The sequence below is a fragment of the Typopeltis vanoorti genome, chromosome 5, assembly GCF_054136105.1.
Source record: "Typopeltis vanoorti isolate ZY-2024b chromosome 5, IOZ_Tvanoo_1.0, whole genome shotgun sequence".
Lineage (NCBI taxonomy): Eukaryota > Metazoa > Arthropoda > Arachnida > Uropygi > Thelyphonidae > Typopeltis > Typopeltis vanoorti.
Genome location: NC_143553.1, coordinates 117308295 through 117329168, shown reverse-complemented (window position 1 = coordinate 117329168; position 20874 = coordinate 117308295). Strand labels below are relative to the sequence as shown.

Genomic DNA, 20874 nt, shown 5'->3' with positions numbered 1-20874 from the left:
ATCTCCCTCTACATAGAAATGGAATAGTACATGCAGTGATTGCCATACAAGAAGTAGGTGTGAAATTCGGACTGTTTGTGATTGATCACACACCTTTTACTGTCATAAAATGCAACATTCAAACATGCACAGATTATTGATGACTTTCGTTGTTTTCCTTCACTAAACCAGTCCTTTGAAAATTGTCTTGAACGACAAACACCAGTGATCTGAAATCTGATATCATCGAATCCTATTGGATAAGAGAATAGTTTCCGGTGCTTTTTTTGTGCCATCAAAGCTTGCTCTGTTAATAATTGACATTATGAAACAGATTGCTGTTATTAACTTAATAATAGATTTGATCCGCTACAAATCATAGCAATTTGTAATTTGATACTAGAAATTTCTGAAAGAAGACATCCCGAAGAATGTATTTTATTTTTATTTTTTTTTAGGGCTAAGTCAACATGGCACTGATTTTATGGATTATAGTGTGGGGATCTTCAACCTTTTAAGTCTTGCATTAATAATATTAGAATTGATATAATGAAAGAAAACTATTTCTACTATCCTGATTTGTCAATATGACAAGCGTACATGTTAAAGATAATTGCAAGATAAAACACTAAGGCGCTTTCAGATAGATTATTGGAGAGGATATTGTCAAAGTGCAAGGTTAAATAGGAACCAGAAACCAATACACACAAAATACTGGGGGGATGGTTAGAAGAGACAATTAAGGAGTTAAATCTAATTAGTTAAGATGAACCACAGTGATAACGAAGAATACAAAAGTAGATACATTGAAGAGGAAAGAGAAAGGAATAGTAAGGACATGATTGGATAGAATAATAATAACTAACAAATATGAAATTTAGTAGAAGAGAAATAATAAAGTGAAGAAAACTGTAGTAAAATTATTAACGATAAGATCAGTTTGTAGATATAGCGTAATCAATGATATAGCGTAATCAATGAAAATTTTCATGATTATTAGTTAAGATTTATGTGTGTGTGTTACTTTACTATTATGGTCAACACGTGCTTGTGGTTGCATTATTGTATCATAGACTACTATTTAATAGGTGAAGGTGTTCCCTTTTGAAGATTAGATCGCCTTTAATTTTTAGATTTATTTCTGGGGTGCATATCTTTAAGGTTGTGAATATTATTTTGCTTATTTGATACTTTATTATTTTTTTTGTTATTGTTGACAAAAAAACTTGTCAAGCGTTAACCGTTAAATTAAAGTGTTAACCGCTAAAATTGAAATTTGACAATTGACATTTATGTCTTTAGGGGTGAAGCAAGATGCTTTTCATACTCCACGCTATCTGTTGTGATTACAGTGAGGGTAAAATGTATGAGCAGTTTGCTCGCTCTGAAAGAACATGGAGATTATGCATCGCTATAAGAGGCTATAATATAGCTTTTGGTCTTCTATATTTGAATATGTCCGTTGGATCGTATGCTGCAGCTTGATGAACCAAATCGTTGGGGGTGTATGGACGTCTTTAGGGAAAACTTGGATGCTAAGGATTGTAGAAAAGAGAAAATATACGGAATATTTGTATCTCTATGAAGTTGATTATTTCTAACATACCACGGGGCATTCAGAATAATTCTCAAGCACTCTTGTTCTGTACTCGTATTTTGATAATGTTAGTATTAGAGGTGTGGCAGGCTAGAGAGGCATAGGTGATTATAGGACGAAGCTTTAGAAGGTTTTCTTGAAGCTTTCTGGTAATGAAATGGGGTCGGGGAGATCTGGTTAGTATTGCTGTATCGTCCGCATACAAGGCCAAAATGGAAGACATCGGATTGTGCGGGATGTCCGACGTGTATACAGAAAGCAGCAGGGGAGCCAGGAGGGATCGCTGCGGCACTCCAGCAAAGATATGGCGATGGGACGATGTAGAACCGTTGATTTTTACTTGCATTGATCTATTATGAATGGATTAGATGAACCATTTTTAGTGGGGGTACTACCGGCTGAGATAAGTTTGTGTAGAAGTCCAAAATGCCAGATTTTGTCAAATGCTTTGGATAGGTCTAGGTAAACAGCTCCTGTGCACTGGCGCCAGTTATAGCTGGTGGTGATATATTCCACAATTCTGTGGATTTGCTGGGTAGTACTATGGTGTTGCCGAAAACCAAACTGTTCTTTAGGGAGGATGTTTAGGTCATTTACTGAGATTTGGAGTCGTGAGAGGATGACCTTCTCGGCAACCTTACCCAGATTGGAGATAAGACTGATTGGACGATAATTTTGCGGTAGGTGTGGGTCTTTGCCTGGCTTATGTATAGGAATTACATCAGCCAGTTTCCAGGTGGAAGGAAAATAGTGAAATCTTAAGATTGCATTTATTATACTGGTCAGGTGCACTGCAGCTTTTAGAGGCAGCAGCTTGATCACCCTGTTTGAGATGCTGTCTGGTCCAGGAGCTTTATTGTTCTTAAGTTTTTTAATAATATCATATAATTCAATAGGTTATGTGGGTCAGCGCTGGTATCTGGGAAAAATTGAAATTTCCTTATAGTCCTTATAAGGACTGGCTTAAAGGGGCGAAGCAAGAATGCTTTTCATCTTCCCCTTTATCTGTAGAAGACTGTCTATGGATAAGGTGTTATTGAGCTCTGATTATGGCAGGAGGGTAACAGCAATTCTGAGCCTCAGTTAGAACTTCATTGGCTACAGCATTGCCATCCATTACCCTCCAAGGGTATTAATCACCGCATCTCACTGTCGTGTTTGATTCCAAACTTGAAATTTAAACTGGTGTGAAAAGAATATATTAATTACATCGTTTTATTTTTATGGTGTATTAATAATTATTTCTAATTTTAATTAAAACTAATTTATATTTTAAGAAACTTTTATTTTATATATTAAAATTATTTATTTTACTTTTTTATGTTATCTTAAATCAGTAATATTATTAGCATAATGAAAAATACCTTTATAGTGTCTCCTCATGAAATATTACTTTAATCAAAATCTGCATTTAACCGCTTAGCAAAAGATTTATTTCTTGTACTGGATGATTGCTTTTATGCAGACAATTTTCAAAGTCGGAAAATGTTATCCGAAAATATTAGTGTCAGTTTATTTTACGATTTATTAAATGGTAATCTTTTCGGAGTGAATTAGCTGTCAGAGTTTAGCCAAACACATTTGCTCATCGAAAATCCATTAATCCAATACAGTGGTAAGGTTGAATCACACAAGCTGAGCGATCGCCCAAGAGTCGTTTGAACAACATCTCAAAATGTTTATTACTCTGATCTAACACTAAGTAATAGCTTAAATCAAAGTTAATGCTTAAAAGTGTTGAAATAAAATCCAGACACAGCATACTAACACTTGAATAACGATAGTAACAAAACTCGTTAATAATATAGAGAAATCGCTTGCGAAAACGAAGTCAAACACCTTCAGATGTTCGATATCAGTAAACAAATTATCTTTCAAGTAAACGGGAAAAAGCCAATAATTTGGCGTACATTTCACTTCGAGGGAGTGTGTTTTTTGTGATATATCAGAGGATAACGAAAGCTATAACTGATATTTTTTTATCGGATCTTGACTGTCTCCAACTAAATACAGAGATTATTCATATAGCATCACACATTACTTATGAGCGTGTTTTTCCGTTATCAGATTGTACTGTAACACAGAATGGGAGTAATCTAGGTCTAAATTATAATATAACGAATGTAATTAATAATTAGAAAGGTTCATTATATTCTAAGCTCCCCCTCCCTCTCTTTTATGGACAAAATCGGTCGTTATAATTGTCTATCGGCGACAGGTGTTCATAGGGTCGGTAACAGTTACTCCGCACTGGATATTCCTAATCGGCTCTACTACCAATAACTCAGTAACAGTTAAAATTTTCCATTACTCATCTGCAGGGAAAATAATATTCAAGGTGCACGCAAAGGACCAGAAGGAGAGAGAAGTCATAGTTTAAACGTGGAAACAAACTGACAACAAAAAATAATTGATAAATCTCTTACATGGCAATGGTGATATAGTTTAGGTTTAATCCCTACTATTCCTCGTTATATCTAATTGGTGATTAGATTGCAAGCGACGAAGGTTGTTCAATTCGCTTGGAAACTACCAGAAAGTGTAGTTTAGGGTAGTTTCCAGAACCAGTTGCAAGTGCTCCCAGGAAGATGTTCTTTGTTTGCAGAAAGAAAATGTGGAGTTTTTTGTGTGACGATTGTTCTCCAAGACTGATGAACCTAATTTACAAATAAGGGAATAAAAAGTAAAAAGTTTGATTCCAAAGTCTTTTTAAACGAGAAGCATATGCTGCACTGAATGCTCGAAAGCAAAAATCCTCTAAGGTATCATTTGGAGATGACACTTGGGGAAAGAAGGATTGTCCGTATGAAAGGGAGAGGTATAACGTCAAGGAAAGCATTCAGACAGAGGCGAAAAATGTCTAAAAATGAACTTAAACTAAGAATGCAAGAAAGTTATTACGTATTTGAATGTGCAAAAGAAAAACAAAACAAGAAAGAAAGATAGGAATGTTTTTGAGATGAAGGGAAGAAATATGTAGACGTATGTAGAAAGATGAATTTTTTTTTTTCTGGTAAACAAGGAAAAACTATTCTACAAATTGTCTCCATCTATTTCTTTCCTTACAGTGAAATGAAAAGGAATATTTGTATCAGAATATCACAAGAAAATATCTTCAGATCAGTAATCTCAAACCTTTATTCAATCATGCAAGTCGATAGTTATTTCTTATTCAAGAAAAATTAGCGAAATTACGTTATATCACTTTGCACTTGTTTCTTGAAGATTTCAAGTGTATGTCGCCAAATATGGGATTTATTCTAAAGGACAAATTCTAAACCAGTAAAATACGATGCTGCAGTGAAGATTACAGTCAAATACACGTATTAACAAAACATACTGCATTTCAAACGTGGATTTTGAAGATATTTAAAATAATTGAAACGTGAATAAAACAAACGGTAGTAAGCTCAATAGGGATGTCGTGTGATGTCTTAAGAAAGAAACAAAAAAGGTATAATCTCTCAGGTTATGTTTATATCTTGAGTAGCATCCATTTCTTCGTATGCGTGAGACAGAAACTTAAGCGTATAATCTCCTTTGCAAGGTAGAAGTGTCAAAACCGTATCGTGATAAAAAGCAATCTACCAACCAGAATTTTTCTGGTTTGGAACCTAATGAGAAAAACCCCTAGGGACCAAGAAGAAATATTACGACAAGGCTTTATGATAATCTATCGCATTTAGCATTTATTACTTATGATATTCTGAGAACGAGAAGTAGGTTAAATTATTTTGCACACCAACTTATGTTGCAGGGACAAATCAAGTAAACTTTATGTAAAACATTATAAATATAAATTATATAATCCAATATAATCCATAAAATCTTAAATTCTCTACTAAAAACAAAACAAAAACGGGCAACATGGCACCCTGCTTTAAGACTATGATGAAAGTTATGACAATGGCATCGAAACGTCAATTAAATCATAGCAAGTAAACTTTCATTTATCGATACCAGGCGAGAAGAATAATTAAAAAAAGTGTTGTACCTGTACCTAACGGAAAACGAAGCAAGTTTTACAGATATGTTATCATTAAAATGCCTCTGTAATTATGCATGCATCGTAGGCTTCTTTGTGTGGATCCAATTATCTTACTGAGCTACGCCAAACGAACAACAAAATCTTAAGTGCATTAATTAATACAAGATGAGAAGATATTTTTCAAGGAATTGGTTTAAGAAAACTGATGCTAGCCACCCTATTTTTAAAATCGTTGGTGCTATTAAAGAGTAAACACGCAAAGAACAGAAACCATTTTATTTTTCTAACGGGGTATCACTTGTTAAATAACGACCTCATCAACAGCGCCCCCTAGTGTCCTCTAAAGAGCGAAGATTTTTCTAAATATCTTGTAATAACTTTCACCACAGAGCAAATTATTTGTTAACACGGAAAATGCCAAGTATGGTATAATAAACATTAATTTGATGTGAAACTCTTAAATTAAAAAAAAAATCTCCTCGAATCTGTAAAGTATTGGTAAATCTTAGCAGAAAATAAAAGAACTCAATTAACCGATCAGAACCGTACGGAGATGTCTTTGGGTAACAAAAGGGAAGCAAAAAATAGATGCATTAATTAATGTCCATTTATTTGGAGCGAACTCCTTTACCTCGTTGTATTGTGGAAGGTAAAAAAAAAACTGTGTATTGAGGAGAGAGCGTTGATATTTGATCAGTCGAGAAGAGCATGGTTGTCCCTTGTGTATCGGCTTACAAAAACGACTTTGCTAATGGAAGCAAGAGGCTGTGATCGGACCAGCAAGCTGGTAATGACATTGTCAGGTGCATGACAAAAAGGAAAGTCTTCACATTGAAGAAGAAGTAAATGTCTTCTTAATTAAAGAAGGTGGGCCATAGCGATTATAATATCAAGATGGATTTCTTTCAAGATTCGCGTGTTTTTTGACATTTCTAAAGAGCACTTATGGAAGAGACAGGCAAACACAGACGATGCTAAGAAAATAATAGTAAACTTTCTCTCCATTAGTTTTTAAGCAAATGTTTTTTTTTTTTTTTTTTTTTTGAATTACAAGAAAGCATTTTAAAATAAGAGCGGATGCAACTAAAATAACACCAAGCAAAGTATACATTTGCATGTACTTCCAAACGATACTGAAAAAAACACAAAAAAAGAGTGATACTTCATATAATCGGAGAAAGAATAATGTGTATGTTTTATGAATGTAACGTAAATATTGTAAATCCGAATTGATCGAAGTGGATAAAAGGCTTTCAGATACAGTTTGCCACATTCGGACTTTAAATCACAACGCTAACTGATTTTGTTCCATTTCGTATGGCAATAAATTGTTATTTTATATTACAGCAAGAGAGAGAGAGAGAACATGCATGAGAAGTTTTCAACATGACTTGTTATAAGAGCAATCATGATTGATAGAATTGATTTCATTTAGATTAAGCCGACCTCAGGGGATCTTCTTGCATGTCCAAGATAATCGCAGTGGCTAATATTTATGAAAAGAAAAAAACCCATAGGGGCAAAAAATTTGAAACTAAATATCCGTGAGTACGGAAAATGAATCCCAACGATCTAAAAAACTGAATCTGTCTTTATTTAACTTCCACGATACGATACGTCATGCATGATTAACAATGTCTCCTTTTTTTCATTTTCCCTTGTAGGTTAGTCACAATGGCCTGTCACTGCTAAGTAACTTGTCTTCTTTGAAACTTAATTACTTCTCTGATAGGACTGCCTTCCTATCTGCATAATTTACAAGTCTATCAATTGCGTGTGTTCTTCTGACCCGTTTGCTTGTTTTACGGGATGGAAAGCCCCTTGTTTCCGGGAGGGAAATCCCTGCTACCTCATTTTCACGGAAAAGCTCCGATAAAGGTTCTTGGCGAGATTGGAACGTAGTCTTTCCAAATAAAAGACATCGTCGAAACCACTGAGATATATAGTGATACTTTATGAATGTAGCACTTATATTTGTACTCAACATGTTGTTATTAATTTTTTAAAAAATGAATTTCATGTCTTTAAACAGATGGTAATAAAAAGAGACTCGATAAATAGTCAAATGGAAATCGTTTCGAAAACTAAGTTGTACAAGAATCAAGGTCATTATCTCCATGGAAACCATGTTATTAAGTAGAGCCACATATGGTAATCTCGATACCAGAAATTCTCTAATCTACAGGAAACACCATTCTAATTATTTCGAATGGTGTTTCCTGTATTTTATTTCCCGTAATTTGAATTATTATCTCCCCCTCTCTCTTCAATCATATAACTATAGCAAAATGAACATAAATCTGAACAGAAAACAACATTTTATAATTTTATTCTTTTTGTTGCTAATTATTCTACCAATCATCGTAACTGCATTGTCAATAAAAAGTACTACTGACGTATAGCTCTACACATTATGAATATAAATTAAATGGTCGCTTGCATTTCCAACTGATAATTTTCATTACACTGTCTTCAAAAGAAAAAGACCATCAGAGGGTCAGTTGTAATCGCTGAATGACAACAGGGGCTTTTGCTTGTCTTATTTCTGCTGATTTCACATTTAGTCAAAGTTTGGTACAGAGAAGTACGATGTTTTCGTTTCTTTCTGAAGAAACTATAGAGGTTTAAGCTCCACAATCCAGCATAGTCGAGTAAAACACGCTAATACCTACAGATAAATACTAGTTAGGATTAGGACCATCATTTTGTGTAGTATGTCCAGAAAGTCATGGGAATTCATTGTTTGACTCACTCGCTAGTTACCAGCCTATTTCCAGTCGGTTAGGGATAAAATATTATCGTTTTTCTCTTCGATGAATGAAAAAAGTATTACATTGTAGGATTCTAATGCCAAATATATGAAATCAATTGTTTATATATTATGAATAAATTATTGTTATTCTAATTGTAAATGCATCTTAACTTACGCTTCTAACTTTATTTCTAGGTTTAGATGCCTAAGTGGATAGCACATCCGCTCTCTCTAAGCAAATAGGAAGCGGGTCCGAATCCTATCTTTAGTATGAATATTTGTGCGTTTTTATATGGGAGATGAATTTTATCGCTCAGTGTGAGACCACCACCATGCTTATAGAAGGCCTGAATTGACTTGAAAAGGTTTTAGGTTTGATCTCTAGAACAGGGCTTCCCCAGTGGACTGCTCAAAGGTACAAATGTATGATAGACTTACAGCGTCAGATGAATTTCATCGCACCATGTGAGACGATTCTGCTTATAAACTAGTTACTGGGGATTTTTATATATAAATATAAATTAAACTGTAGTCACTGTTTCGATCTGGGGCCTATTAATTGCGTATTCCGTAGCTTTGAATTGTTGATAAAAAGCCGACTTAAGAAGAGGAACCTTTCTGTCTCTATTACCGGTTAATTCACCTACAATTAGAAACCCAAATAAACCTTCTTCACTTTCTGGACGGGATTCTAAACCACGTCTTTCTAAACAAAGATCATTTCCGTCATTTACTTTGCTTTAGTATATAATATTAATAATAATATATGATAATAATAATAATAATAACAGATATACTTCAATCCCTCTTCCATACATGCCCAGTTTTTTTCTCGGATAGCCCTCTGCTGAACTGGCCACTATTATTCCTCCAAAATTATAAGAAAGAGAGTTGCTGCTACTCGACTCCCATTTACAGGCTTAAAGGGGCAAAGCAAGAATACTTTTCATATTCGCCGTTATCTGTAGAGCACAGTGTAGGGATAAGGTGTTATTGAGCTATTAAAGCTCTGATCAAGGCAGGAGGGTAACAGCAATAGCCGAGCCTCAGTTAGAACTTCATTGGCTACAGCATTGCCATCCATTACCCTCCAAGGATATTAATCACTGCATCAATCCACCCCTAAAACACGCAGGACATATTTGGCACAGAAGGTGAAGCTTGACGCTTTTCATATTCCTTGTTGTCTGTTTCGGCAGCAGTGATGGGAGAGATTTGTGAGCTATTTTAGCTCACCCTGAGTGGGCAGAAGTGGTTATTCGTCGTTGAGTGTTAGGATGGCTTTCGGTCTTTTATGTTTCCAGTGGTCATTACCGTCATAGTTTCCGGCTTGCTGTATTAGTTGGTTTGGATGCGTAGATGTCTTGATAAAGAATTTTTCTGCTAGGAAGCGTAGTAGTGGAGAGATGTACAGGATATTTATGTCCCGGTGGATCTGGGGCCTAAAACATGCATTATAGTCATTATAAGGACTGTCTTAAAGGGGCGAAGCAAGAATGCATTTTATCTTCCCCGTTATCTATAGTGGAGAGTGTAGGGATAAGGTGTTATTGAGCTATTAAAGCTCTGATCATGGCAGGAGGGTAACAGCAATAGCCGAGCCTCAGTTAGAACTTCATTGGCTACAGCATTGCCATCCATTACCCTCCAAGGGTATTAATCACAGCATCTCACGGTCGAACTTCTGCATGAAACACGCGAATACCTACATATAAGACATATACCTAGATATAAGGGTTATAAGACATTCTAAATATATTTTAGAATTAATTAAGTTGAAAGAATATTTTTGAAAAATTTCAAATAGTGTATTATGGTTTCCAAGTATCTGCATTTTTACTTTATTAATATTTTAAAATAAAATCTACTTATAGCCGAAAAATATGAACAATTTATTTAAATTCTCCAAAAAAAAAAAAAAAACGAAACAGATTTCATAATTTTTAAATGACGAATATGGAGGTTGTGTACCTCATAAGTGGCTAAACTCAAGCTGGACAATGCAGACGTTATAGCTGATCAAGTAGATTTCTGGATGAAAAAGTGTTTTCTTCAGACACGTTTTTATCTCAGCGATTCTTAAATGTGCATTCTTACTTTCGAAGTGGGCTATTTCAAATTAGGGTCTATAACTTATCAACCCATCTCAGACTTTCTGTCTAGACAATATTTTTAAAAGAACAATTTTCTGCCAAAATAAGCACAGTGGTCTAAAGTGATTTCGTGTTTCAATGCACTCCCTGAATAAGAGAGAGAGTGAGTGAGTGAGTGAGAGAGAGAGAGAGAGAGAGAGAGAGAGAGAGAGAGAGAGAGAGAGAGAGAGAGAGAGAGAGAGAGCTCATGCAAAAATCTTGGAATCAAGAAAAATCTCAAATACCAATTTTTTTATAACGAACGTTTTTTTAAAAATGTAAGTCTGACTGATTGTTGCATCTTACGCTTAAGGCGTAATCAGTATCTGCGATGATTTATTTATATTTATTTTTTAGTTCTCGCTTCTTAAATCGTACAAACCTATAAACACGAGCACTTTCAGTTTAAGTGTGTATTTCATCTGGATTTCTCAGTGTCTTCCTGAATTAGCCGATTGAACACAGTTACACACTAAAAAAGAACGTCTAGGGAAGCAGAGGGTGGATAGAGAAATTCATGAAAGGCTTTTAAAAAAACAAAAAATAAAGTATGATTGGAATTCAGATGTCAAAATTAGCCCAACGAATGTCATCGACGAAATAAGACCACTACGACTTCCATCCATATCAATAATTGATAAGACTGTAAAACCTCACAGTTACTTTCGACAACAGAAATGTGACTATCCAGAAAGTGGCAAATTAGTGGCAGATTCATGGTCATTCTCATGATGTGATCTACACATCATAGGTAGGAAATAGAAAAGCCATTTTGTCCTCAGTGTAAGCGAAAGTATTTGAAAAGTAAACAGATGATATCCTTCTCAAATAAATCGAGATCTAGGATTCATGACAACTGATCTTTGAACACTGCATTTGAGATATAAGCAGACTACTATGACATTCTGTTTAATAGCTGAAGCCAGCAATTCAGAGTGAATGCCGAAGACTATGATCACAAAGTGCTGTTCTATATAACAATACCCATCTATTCAATGCGAATCAAATCCACTGTGAGGATGGGTATTATTCAACATTACGGATGAAGATTTTACAACAAACTCAATGTAATCCAGATCGTTGTTCTAGCGGGTCATTTACTGTTTAGATGCGTCAAAAATGCTTTAAAATCCAACGCATATTATTCCTTCCCTCCTTTTTACCTTGCGGTGTCGTGTCGAGGATTTTCTACATTTAACCTTACCGTATCGAGGATAAGATGGTTACCCCATGCCTCTCGGTGAGTCATGTCTGTAGACGCGTGTGTTTACGGGCCAGTTTGCCTGCTCTGGGGGACGAAAATCCGGAGGTTCCGGGTGAAAAAACCCTCTCCGTATGAGACCGCTAACTCACCTTTAGTCGAAATAGACCAGCTAAAGGTTCCATACGTCACTAACGGGAATCGAACCCAGGTCTTTCCGACCCAAGGGCTTCTTCTATACTGACTGATCTACGGAAGCTCTGATTTAAAATCTGCGATTATTCAAGACGTGATGACAATGCTTGCTTTGTTTAGAGCCCAAGCGAAACGTTTTTACCTTAGACAATTACCAAAACTTGTGCACCGTCAGTGTAATACACAATCTTAGCATTAACTAATTTTAACAGATAACTTGCAGATATTTTCTGACCTATCCTCGTATATCTTTATATCTTCGACCATCATCAAACATGTTAGTAAAATAAATAACATGTAAGAACATGTCCTTATAGGTAGTTTTATTGAAAGGGCTTCATATAATGAAATATATTAACTTCATGAAGCTTCATATTATCTATCACTTAGCAACAAGTGAGTGGAATTTAAATACCCAGTCTTGTAACTAGCAAGCTATAAATGAGTAGAATGTCTGAAAAATGTTCTGTTCTTATTTGTCTGCCTAACAACGGAGAAGCATGCTGTTGATTAGTAGCAATAAAGATTTAAGACGTCTCTGTGACTAACTTGAATCTTCTATTGCAGTTTGTTTGGCGATGATAATTTTGCACGAGATGTTTAATAAGGAGAAGAAATGACTCTTAGAATTACCCCAAACAAAACGAAATATCCAGTTATGGTGATCAACATAACACGTTTGTAAACTTACTAGATTACATTGTTATCTCCATAACACGAGATTTGTGATGACGTGAATATAGGCAGAATTGTTACGTCACTTAAGGAATATAACTTGGTTATTTTTATTGTTAATTTGACATTACTAAGAAACAAAATTTTAAAATGAAATTGTTTTCGAGTGTTTAGAATTTTTAAACTTATGTTACCCAAGTTAACAATATAAAATCTCAAGCAGTTTTAGAACACATATAAATAAGTGAAGAAAAAAAAAAGAACAATAACAAGAAGAAATTATATTTTATAATCTTTATTCCAACGTTTTCCAAAACTGGTGGAGTTTTTATCTTCTTTAATAGCGCGAATAATACGGTTTTAAAGAGTAAAATATGAAGGAGATTAGAGCCGTTGAGACTCAGTAATGGTTCTTGCTAATGATCATGGAACGCAAACTACACAGATTCCAGATGCGTAACAGAAATTATTGTATTCTTGGAGATTTTATCGATAATAAATTAGCACAAATGCCACTCCTGAATACACGATAACATCTTTTTAGCATCTTATGCATGCTTTAGCTGGATAACTCGCCCCATCTCCTATTAAGTATATACACTGATCGAATTTAAAGACCCGATCTTCTGTGGTGGAACTTTACATGCGGACGAGATGTCCCGTTTAGCTCTGAAGCTATGCAGTGACGGTACATTCAAAGGGGAAGGGGAAACGTGGGATTTTTTTGTAGGAATATTGTATTCACTATAGATGCTAAAGAATGACATTAATAATAAGATATAACTGCTAAATTTCATATACTTACTGAAGAGAAGAATTGTTTGTATTCAATTTTAAAATACAAAGAGTACGCTAGAGCAGAATTAATTTTAAACGAGGAAGTGTGATGCAAGTTGCTATGGCGTTTGCGCTACTTCAGACTCAGTTTTGTTTCTCTTAAGAATACCCACAGCTGGATTAGACACGTTATTAATATAGTCCATTAACTTTATTAATAAAATATTTTTTTTATTCTCAAGAGTATCCTGAAATAAATTTAAATTACTAAGTTTTTGTTTTAGATTTTGAGGTCAGATCAATTTTAAAGAACTGGGCATTCAACTTTAATGTTTAAAGAAACTGTATTTTTAACGTATCTAAAATTTGTATTTCCGAATATAAGTACAGTATAAGGATTTGTTCGTGTGTTATAATTGAGTGATAAACTGATTTGCAATTGTTGCTTCCTAATGTTTAAATCTTTATATAATACTCATGTAAAACAGACATATAGAATTAATTTAAAACACCAGTAGATGGCGCCACATTAAAACCATCATAAACTAATTTTACTTGGGCTATTCATTTATGATAAATTCTACATATTATATAACGAGGTTCCTTATTGTCAACATTAAGCGATATATTTGAATAGGTTTCTATACTATTCCTACGCAACGTCATTCTTGGTCAATACATTTTTAAAATCCGATTAGGTTAATTTATAACAAGAACGTATCTTTTTTCGGTCTAGAATGATTTAAAACTTTATTTAGAAAACTGTATTTTTAATAACGCCAATTGGATTAGAGATTTTTGTTAAAGTGCTCTTATATTAATATGCCAGGGTCTATTAGTGAGCATATGAGGGTATAATGCATTGTATATTGTAATGTAATAAAGCGATCAATTATTTAATTAGCTAGATTACTTGCTTAATGTGCAAAGAGCACCATGTACTATATGTGTAAGGAATATACATAAAGAGGAGCAAACATTATTTAAAATGTTAACATTGTTAGCTTTCTCTTGCTGTACTTAACTCATGACAAATTTGTCACTAGAAAACAATAAAATACGGAAGAACAGTGAAATATTGTTTAAAAAAACTCTTGAAATAGATGTACGAATGATTTTTATTACTCTTTCATATCTACTAGATACAGCTAGCTAGCTAGCTTAGAGTGTACAGACACTCAGCGCCATCTATGAACAGAAATAAATTCCTACTGTATACAACAAACAGAAAAGTCAACATCAGCTAACCTGGAAATTGTTTCCAGCACATTACTGCATTTAGAACAGCAAAACAGAAACGAATGCTACTAAAGGTAAAAAAAAATGATAATATATAGATGAACGCAGGGAATTAATACCAAATTACAATAACTTTTCGTAGAATATTCGTACGATATAAAATGTGTTTTTTTCTGTTAACTTTTTATTTCGTATTTTTTTTCTTCTCCTTGTGGAAAGAAATAGAATACAATGCACTTCATGTCACGTACAATTTTTGTGAAGTGCAATTATATATTAAAATGTAGGAATGAAGTAGTTTGAAATTCAAATAACTGTCGGCTATCTTTAAAGAAAGTAAAAGAGTAAAGGAAACGAATATATCTTTAAATAAAGAGTAAAGGAAACGAATATAAATGATAGAGATTCAGTAACCACCAGTCTTCTATGATTTCAAGAAACACCATTTTCGTTTCCTTATAAGGACTGGCTTAAAGGGGAGAGGCAAGAATGCTTTTCATCTTCCCCGTTATCTGTAGAGCGAAGTGTAGGGATAAGGTACTATTGAGCTATTAAAGCTCTGATCATGGCAGGAGGGTAACAGCAATAGCGGAGCCTCAGGTACTATTGAGCTATTAAAGCTCTGATCATGGCAGGAGGGTAACAGCAATAGCGGAGCCTCAGTTAGAACTTCATTAGTTACAGCACCATCCATTACCCTCCAAGGGTATTGGATTGAACGAATCAATCCTATTTTCGTTTCTTTTTTATGATACCTTATGAACTACATTATTTGAAATTAAAAATGGTGTATTAATTTTAATATTAAATACTCATAAAAGATTAAAAAAAAGCACTCAAAATAACTGAATAAGAGCAACTATGTTTTATGTAAGAGATTTTTGTTAAGGAAAATCCTGAAATGATCTTTAGTTTCTCATAGAAATATTACTTAGAAATTAGGAATGCAGTTCCTCCCACTGCGGGTAAATTTTTCCTGACTAATTGGCTTTAAAATGTAATACTCATTTGTAATGGAATTATTCATATCATTTTTTAGTGATCGTATGAAGTTTAAAAAAATCTCTGAACAAAAATCTGTATAAAGAAAGGATGATGCATGTGAAGTTAACTGAATTTATACGAAAACAGATGCCCTCGTATACTATATGAGTTTTATAGGTTCTTGGGATTCTCTTAGAAGCAAAATATACAGTAAGGCCTCAAACGAAAAAGATACGGATAGCATTGGCCACTTCTTGCGGCCCTTATTTTAGCAAAACGACCAAAGAGAAATACTCGTGCGTAAATAAAATCGGGATATGATTGAACGTAAAGAAACATAGAAAGATAGACAAATATAAAAAAAAAGGGAGAGAGCGAGAAATACGATAAATTCCAATACAAACAGTTGCACTCTGTAAGGTTTAATCTAGAGCGATTTCTTAAAAAGTCAAGCCAAGAGTAGACCAGCAAGCGACGTAGTTACTCGGTCGTGAATTGATCGGAGAGTCGAGCGAACATTTTGCCCGAATTTCGCAGCGTCGGTAAAGGGAAGTGTGTGTGTGCGTGTGTGTCAGTGCCCCCAAGGCCTGGTGCAGAAAAGTTTCCACTTACCCTGTATCTCCAGCAGCATGAGCAGGAACAATAATACTACCAACACAGCAGTCTGCATTGCGGTCGACCTATCCATCATATCTCTACACTGAGTTACTCCAACACAGGTGCGATTCTCCGAAGTCACTCAGTCATCTCTTTTTTCCCGGCGAACAATTACATGTGTCCGCTATCCACAAAGCACATCCACGAGCTCACTAACCGTGCTATCCACACCACAGGCAGTGAAGAGGACCTGCCTCACAGCTCCTGACTGGTCCAACCGTCTGATTTTCAAGCAGACGAACTTACTCTAGTAGCAACTAGCACGGCGACGAGAGAAGCAGCCCTAGCGGTACTGTGCGCAGTTCTCGCCCCAACTCTGTGCGTTGGACGAGTCCAGTATTGTCGTTGTAGGGGGAGAGAAGGATGTAGTCACTGTCACTGGCAATAGTTAGGAGTACACACACGCACACACACACACCTGCTTTTTTATCACGTCATCGGTGGGTGGTCGGGGACAACCTTTCCTTGACTGCAGAGTTTTCAGGGGGAGGGAGAAAAACTCGACGAAGCACAAGTAAAGGTTTAATAGATAATGACTTCTGCGTGGTAATTGGTAGTTTGCATGACTTTTAGGGATGGCTTCTTTGTTGCTACATAACACAACTGTAGGTGGCGGGAACCACGCCCACAAGCGAAAGGGGGGGTTGAAGTCACGGTGACGGAGGAGTATCTTGTGAGCTAGAAACAAACACCAACGGTCGCATCATTTTGGCACCCAGATCAATCAATTCCTGTCTGTGTAGGTGGAAGAGATAAAAAAAAACGGGATTGCTTTTAAGTGACCAAGCTGGCACTTTCAACCAGTTGATAGTTGTACGTAATCATACCTTTGAACACCCCCTTCGCACCTGTAGGAAGTACCTGTGTAGCACGCACTGCATGCCAGTGGGTGGGACTGTTGTCAGTGGCTACAACAGAATAAAATCCATACAAATATCTAGAGTCCAATAAAAGAGGGTGCAACGTTTTTCCCCGTTATCAAATAGAGATTGTAATTCTCCGAAACGAGAAATAGTTTTTCGGTGAAAATATAAAATGAAAAACCTGAAAAGAAACGTTGCTTTCTTGTAAAAAAAAAACGTTTACCTACAATCGTTCTAAAAAACAGTGCAAGTGCAGCCCATTCCTAGTTAAAGTAATTCCGCGTTAACGAGACTCTCATACACGTTCATGATTCTGATATTTCGTTTTCTATTGTACAAGAAGGGAGAACGTGTTTATTAAAAATTTCTTTCATTTAGAAGAAAACTTCTGTAAGCGTCGGTAAGGTCTATTGACTTTTAATTTTGTTGAAAGACATCGAATGAAAAAAAAAAATTCAAAAAAAAAAAAAAAAAACACGCCGTACTTGACCTTTCGCAACAGAACTGTCTTGTCGAAAAGCGTATTGAAATAACGTATTTGAATTTGATAACAGTAAAAAAAAAAAAAAAGAAGAAGAAGAAATCCATCAGCGGTGCATAGATTGATTTGAAAAATGGCGTAGGTTTGGAACTGCAATGGCACATTATCTTTTAAGGACGTAAACCCAGTGAAAAACTAACATATTTAGAAATAAACAGATACCATATATATTTATAGTAACCACCCTGCTTGTTATTTGATAAATGGATAGGGTATCAGCTCTGCCAATGAACGAGTTACTTAGTGATGCACAGAGATTTGGTTTATATAAATTTAAACTTTCATTTGCCTTTCCTAAACAGACAAACGGATTTTTACAGCATTTAGGAGCAAACGCGCGTACCTATGTGTATGTATGTATGTATGTGTGTGTGTGTGTGTGTGTGTGCGCGCGCGCGCGCAACTCTGTTACAAGTCTATACTAACTCTCAGCCAATACCAAACACGTTATGTAGCAGTTATTAATTTAATATTGTTAACTATAATACTATTAAGAAAGATGCATAAAGAGGACTCCATTCTAAAAGTAGAAATCTTGTAAAAGAATAACCCATTAATGGGAAAGTAAAATCACTAATATGTAGCCAACCTCTTGCTTCGTTAAAGCTATATGTAACTATAAAACAGACTGTTATATTAAAATTCCCAAAATATTACTTTCGTTAAAGGCAGGAAAATTGTGGCATAAACAAGACCACACATTCCATAAAGCAATTTCAGACTACTATTAGTAGCCCCGAAATTGCTTTATGGAATCTGAACTTGCAGGCTAAGTTTTATAATATGAAAATTTATTTCCTCATTTGATTTAACATTCAGAAAGGAATTTGAACTTGCTTCTAAGACTGATGACACTTTTAATATGAATGCAATTTATCTTCAACTGTTATCGCTATTATGTTTTTATATTATTGCCTTTTCAGATTGCTTGTTGCACAATGACACACACATCAAAATTTCCTTTATTTATATTCTTGATTGTATTTTTTATTAATAATAAATTATAATGAAAAATATAAATTGCAAAAAAGTATGCCATTTGGTTTTATTTGAATTCTAAATAATTTATTTTCGTAATATTTAAAAGAATAATCTTCACAAGCCTTTCGGTTATTAAAATAATTGTATTATAAATAATTCTATACATTTTTCCCCGATTAGTTTGAATTTCATCATTAACTTCAAATTGTGTTGTGATTAAAAGTTAAAGTGAATTTCTGTGTGTAAGGAAAAATACAAATTTATTCTCTGCAGATTCAACTTGTTTATCGGAAAAGATGAATCTTGGATGTGTCGCGAGGGCTACCTATCTGGTCAGGGTAATTTAGTAATCATTAATTATAACGTGTCAAAAATATTAACAGTATATGCTTGCAAGTCGATTTATATTATATTAACAGACTGTTTTATGGGATCAGAAAATAGGCCTACTGACAAAGTTCCATCATTCAAAATACTTCAGGAATTATGTAAAACCAGTCATTTATCATGCGAATACAGAAGTAGAGTAGCTAAAGTAATGATTATCGGAAGTAATTTATTTACTGTTAATCTCTCTTTAAAAACAAAATATTCAGTGATTAATATCTTGGATATTCTGAGTAGCATTCCTCATGCCATTCTTATTATGGACACATTATTATATATCACAGAGTCGCCTCAGAGATAAATTATCCTTTCTACAATAGATAAAATATCCAGTTATGAAGTATACTCGGTGAGATTTGTTTGCAGTCTAGGTGTGACACCCGGAATGCAACTTTCTGTCATTGAACATGGCAGTATATCTGGAATGCACTACTTCTTTGGCGACAGATGATTTTATCACCTTACTTAAATATCATAAAAAGGATTGAGAAAAAATATGTAAACCGGATTTTCTAAACCTTATACCACCGACAGTGCTAAATGTGGAATATCTTTAAAATCTTTTGCGAGTGGATTCATATAAAAACTGGAGTTTTATACCGTTTATACTCTTTCAAAGATGACGACATTTTAGGATTCATTGATTGATTTGTTACATGTCAGTTGACTATTGATTCATTTAAGAGTGATCACTAAGTCCTTTGTTACCTTTACAAAATTAGTTTATGTGACCGGTAGGAAGGTCACCTAACCAGACAAAAATTAACATGGTCTACTTTCGGTTAGATGCCGTAAAGTAAAGTAAAGATTAAAAGAATCTAAATCTTACATCTGTCAACCTGGTTGATCGAGTGACCAGCTCTCCAGTCGACACTGAATCGCCATATTTCATAGTCCACATGTTCTTAATATCTCAAAAATCTAACTCCAATTCTTTCTACCAGAGAGACCCTCAAGGGCTAAACATTTTCTCGCTTTAAGAGTATCTTCCTTGTCAGCAAAACACGCAGTTTGTAATTATCTCGTCATAGCGGATAAAAACGTCATTTATAACATTCATCTACGCCACACAACAGCGGAGAGCGTAACACCACCGAAGGCTGCCGAATATTTATGTGAGGAATACCAACGAAAAGTAAACCTTCGGAATCTGCCGAATGAGTGTTATCATGAGAAAGAAACCGACTTTACATCGTTTCAACCGAGAATGCATTGCCAAGACCTACACATTAACAATTCAGTAAGATACCATTATAAGTCTACTGTCCGACTGGAAGACCATGAGTCACTTTGATCATTCATTATAGTGATAAGAAAACTGTTATAATTTTCCCCGTTTATTTGGTTATTACAAAGAATGTTACGTTTAGTATAATGATTTGTGTATAGTCATGAACTGAATCTATTTATTCTTATTCCATATTTCATTATTCTATCTAAATTCAAGTAGTTCACGAAGTCCGGTGGAAAATGATGTCTGCATTTTCTGTACAAGATATAATAATTTATGAGCAAAAAGAGAAAATAGATGTGTGTACTTTTGTTTGCTATTTAAGTTTAAAATCTACTAGCATTACATGTGTCATTCTCCAAGACTTGGACAAAAAACAGACTATTCCGTTTTGATTTAAATGAACGCATACAGCTACGGCGAATGGACCTTTGATCTTTGCATATCACTCTCGGAATATGAAAGACACGTAGATTTTTCCTTTTATACAGTAGACAAAACAAAGGGAAAGAGCGGCACAATTAACAGACATTTTTTCATGACCTTAGTCGTCTCGTTTTAATCTCAATAACGCTCAATAGATTGCATCAATTCATTCGTACAGGTTGAGTATACACACAAATTTATGAAACTTTTAAAAGCCACTCTACTCTTCTTTTCATCGTGAACCAAATGAAAAATGCTCAGTTCTGTTT

General features: G+C 34.7%; 1 protein-coding gene across 1 annotated transcript in view; it reads right to left on the bottom strand.

Annotated features, from left to right (window-relative positions):
• The window catches only part of LOC150106745 (uncharacterized), a 113284-nt gene extending 96895 nt beyond the window's left edge, over positions 1-16389 (bottom strand). The window contains exon 1 of the mRNA XM_090393312.1: positions 16132-16389. Within this exon, the coding sequence (XP_090249438.1) occupies positions 16132-16210 (79 nt within the window). The 5' untranslated portion in view covers positions 16211-16389. The remainder of the gene's footprint in view (positions 1-16131) is intronic.
• Between the last annotated feature and the right edge of the window lie 4485 nt (positions 16390-20874).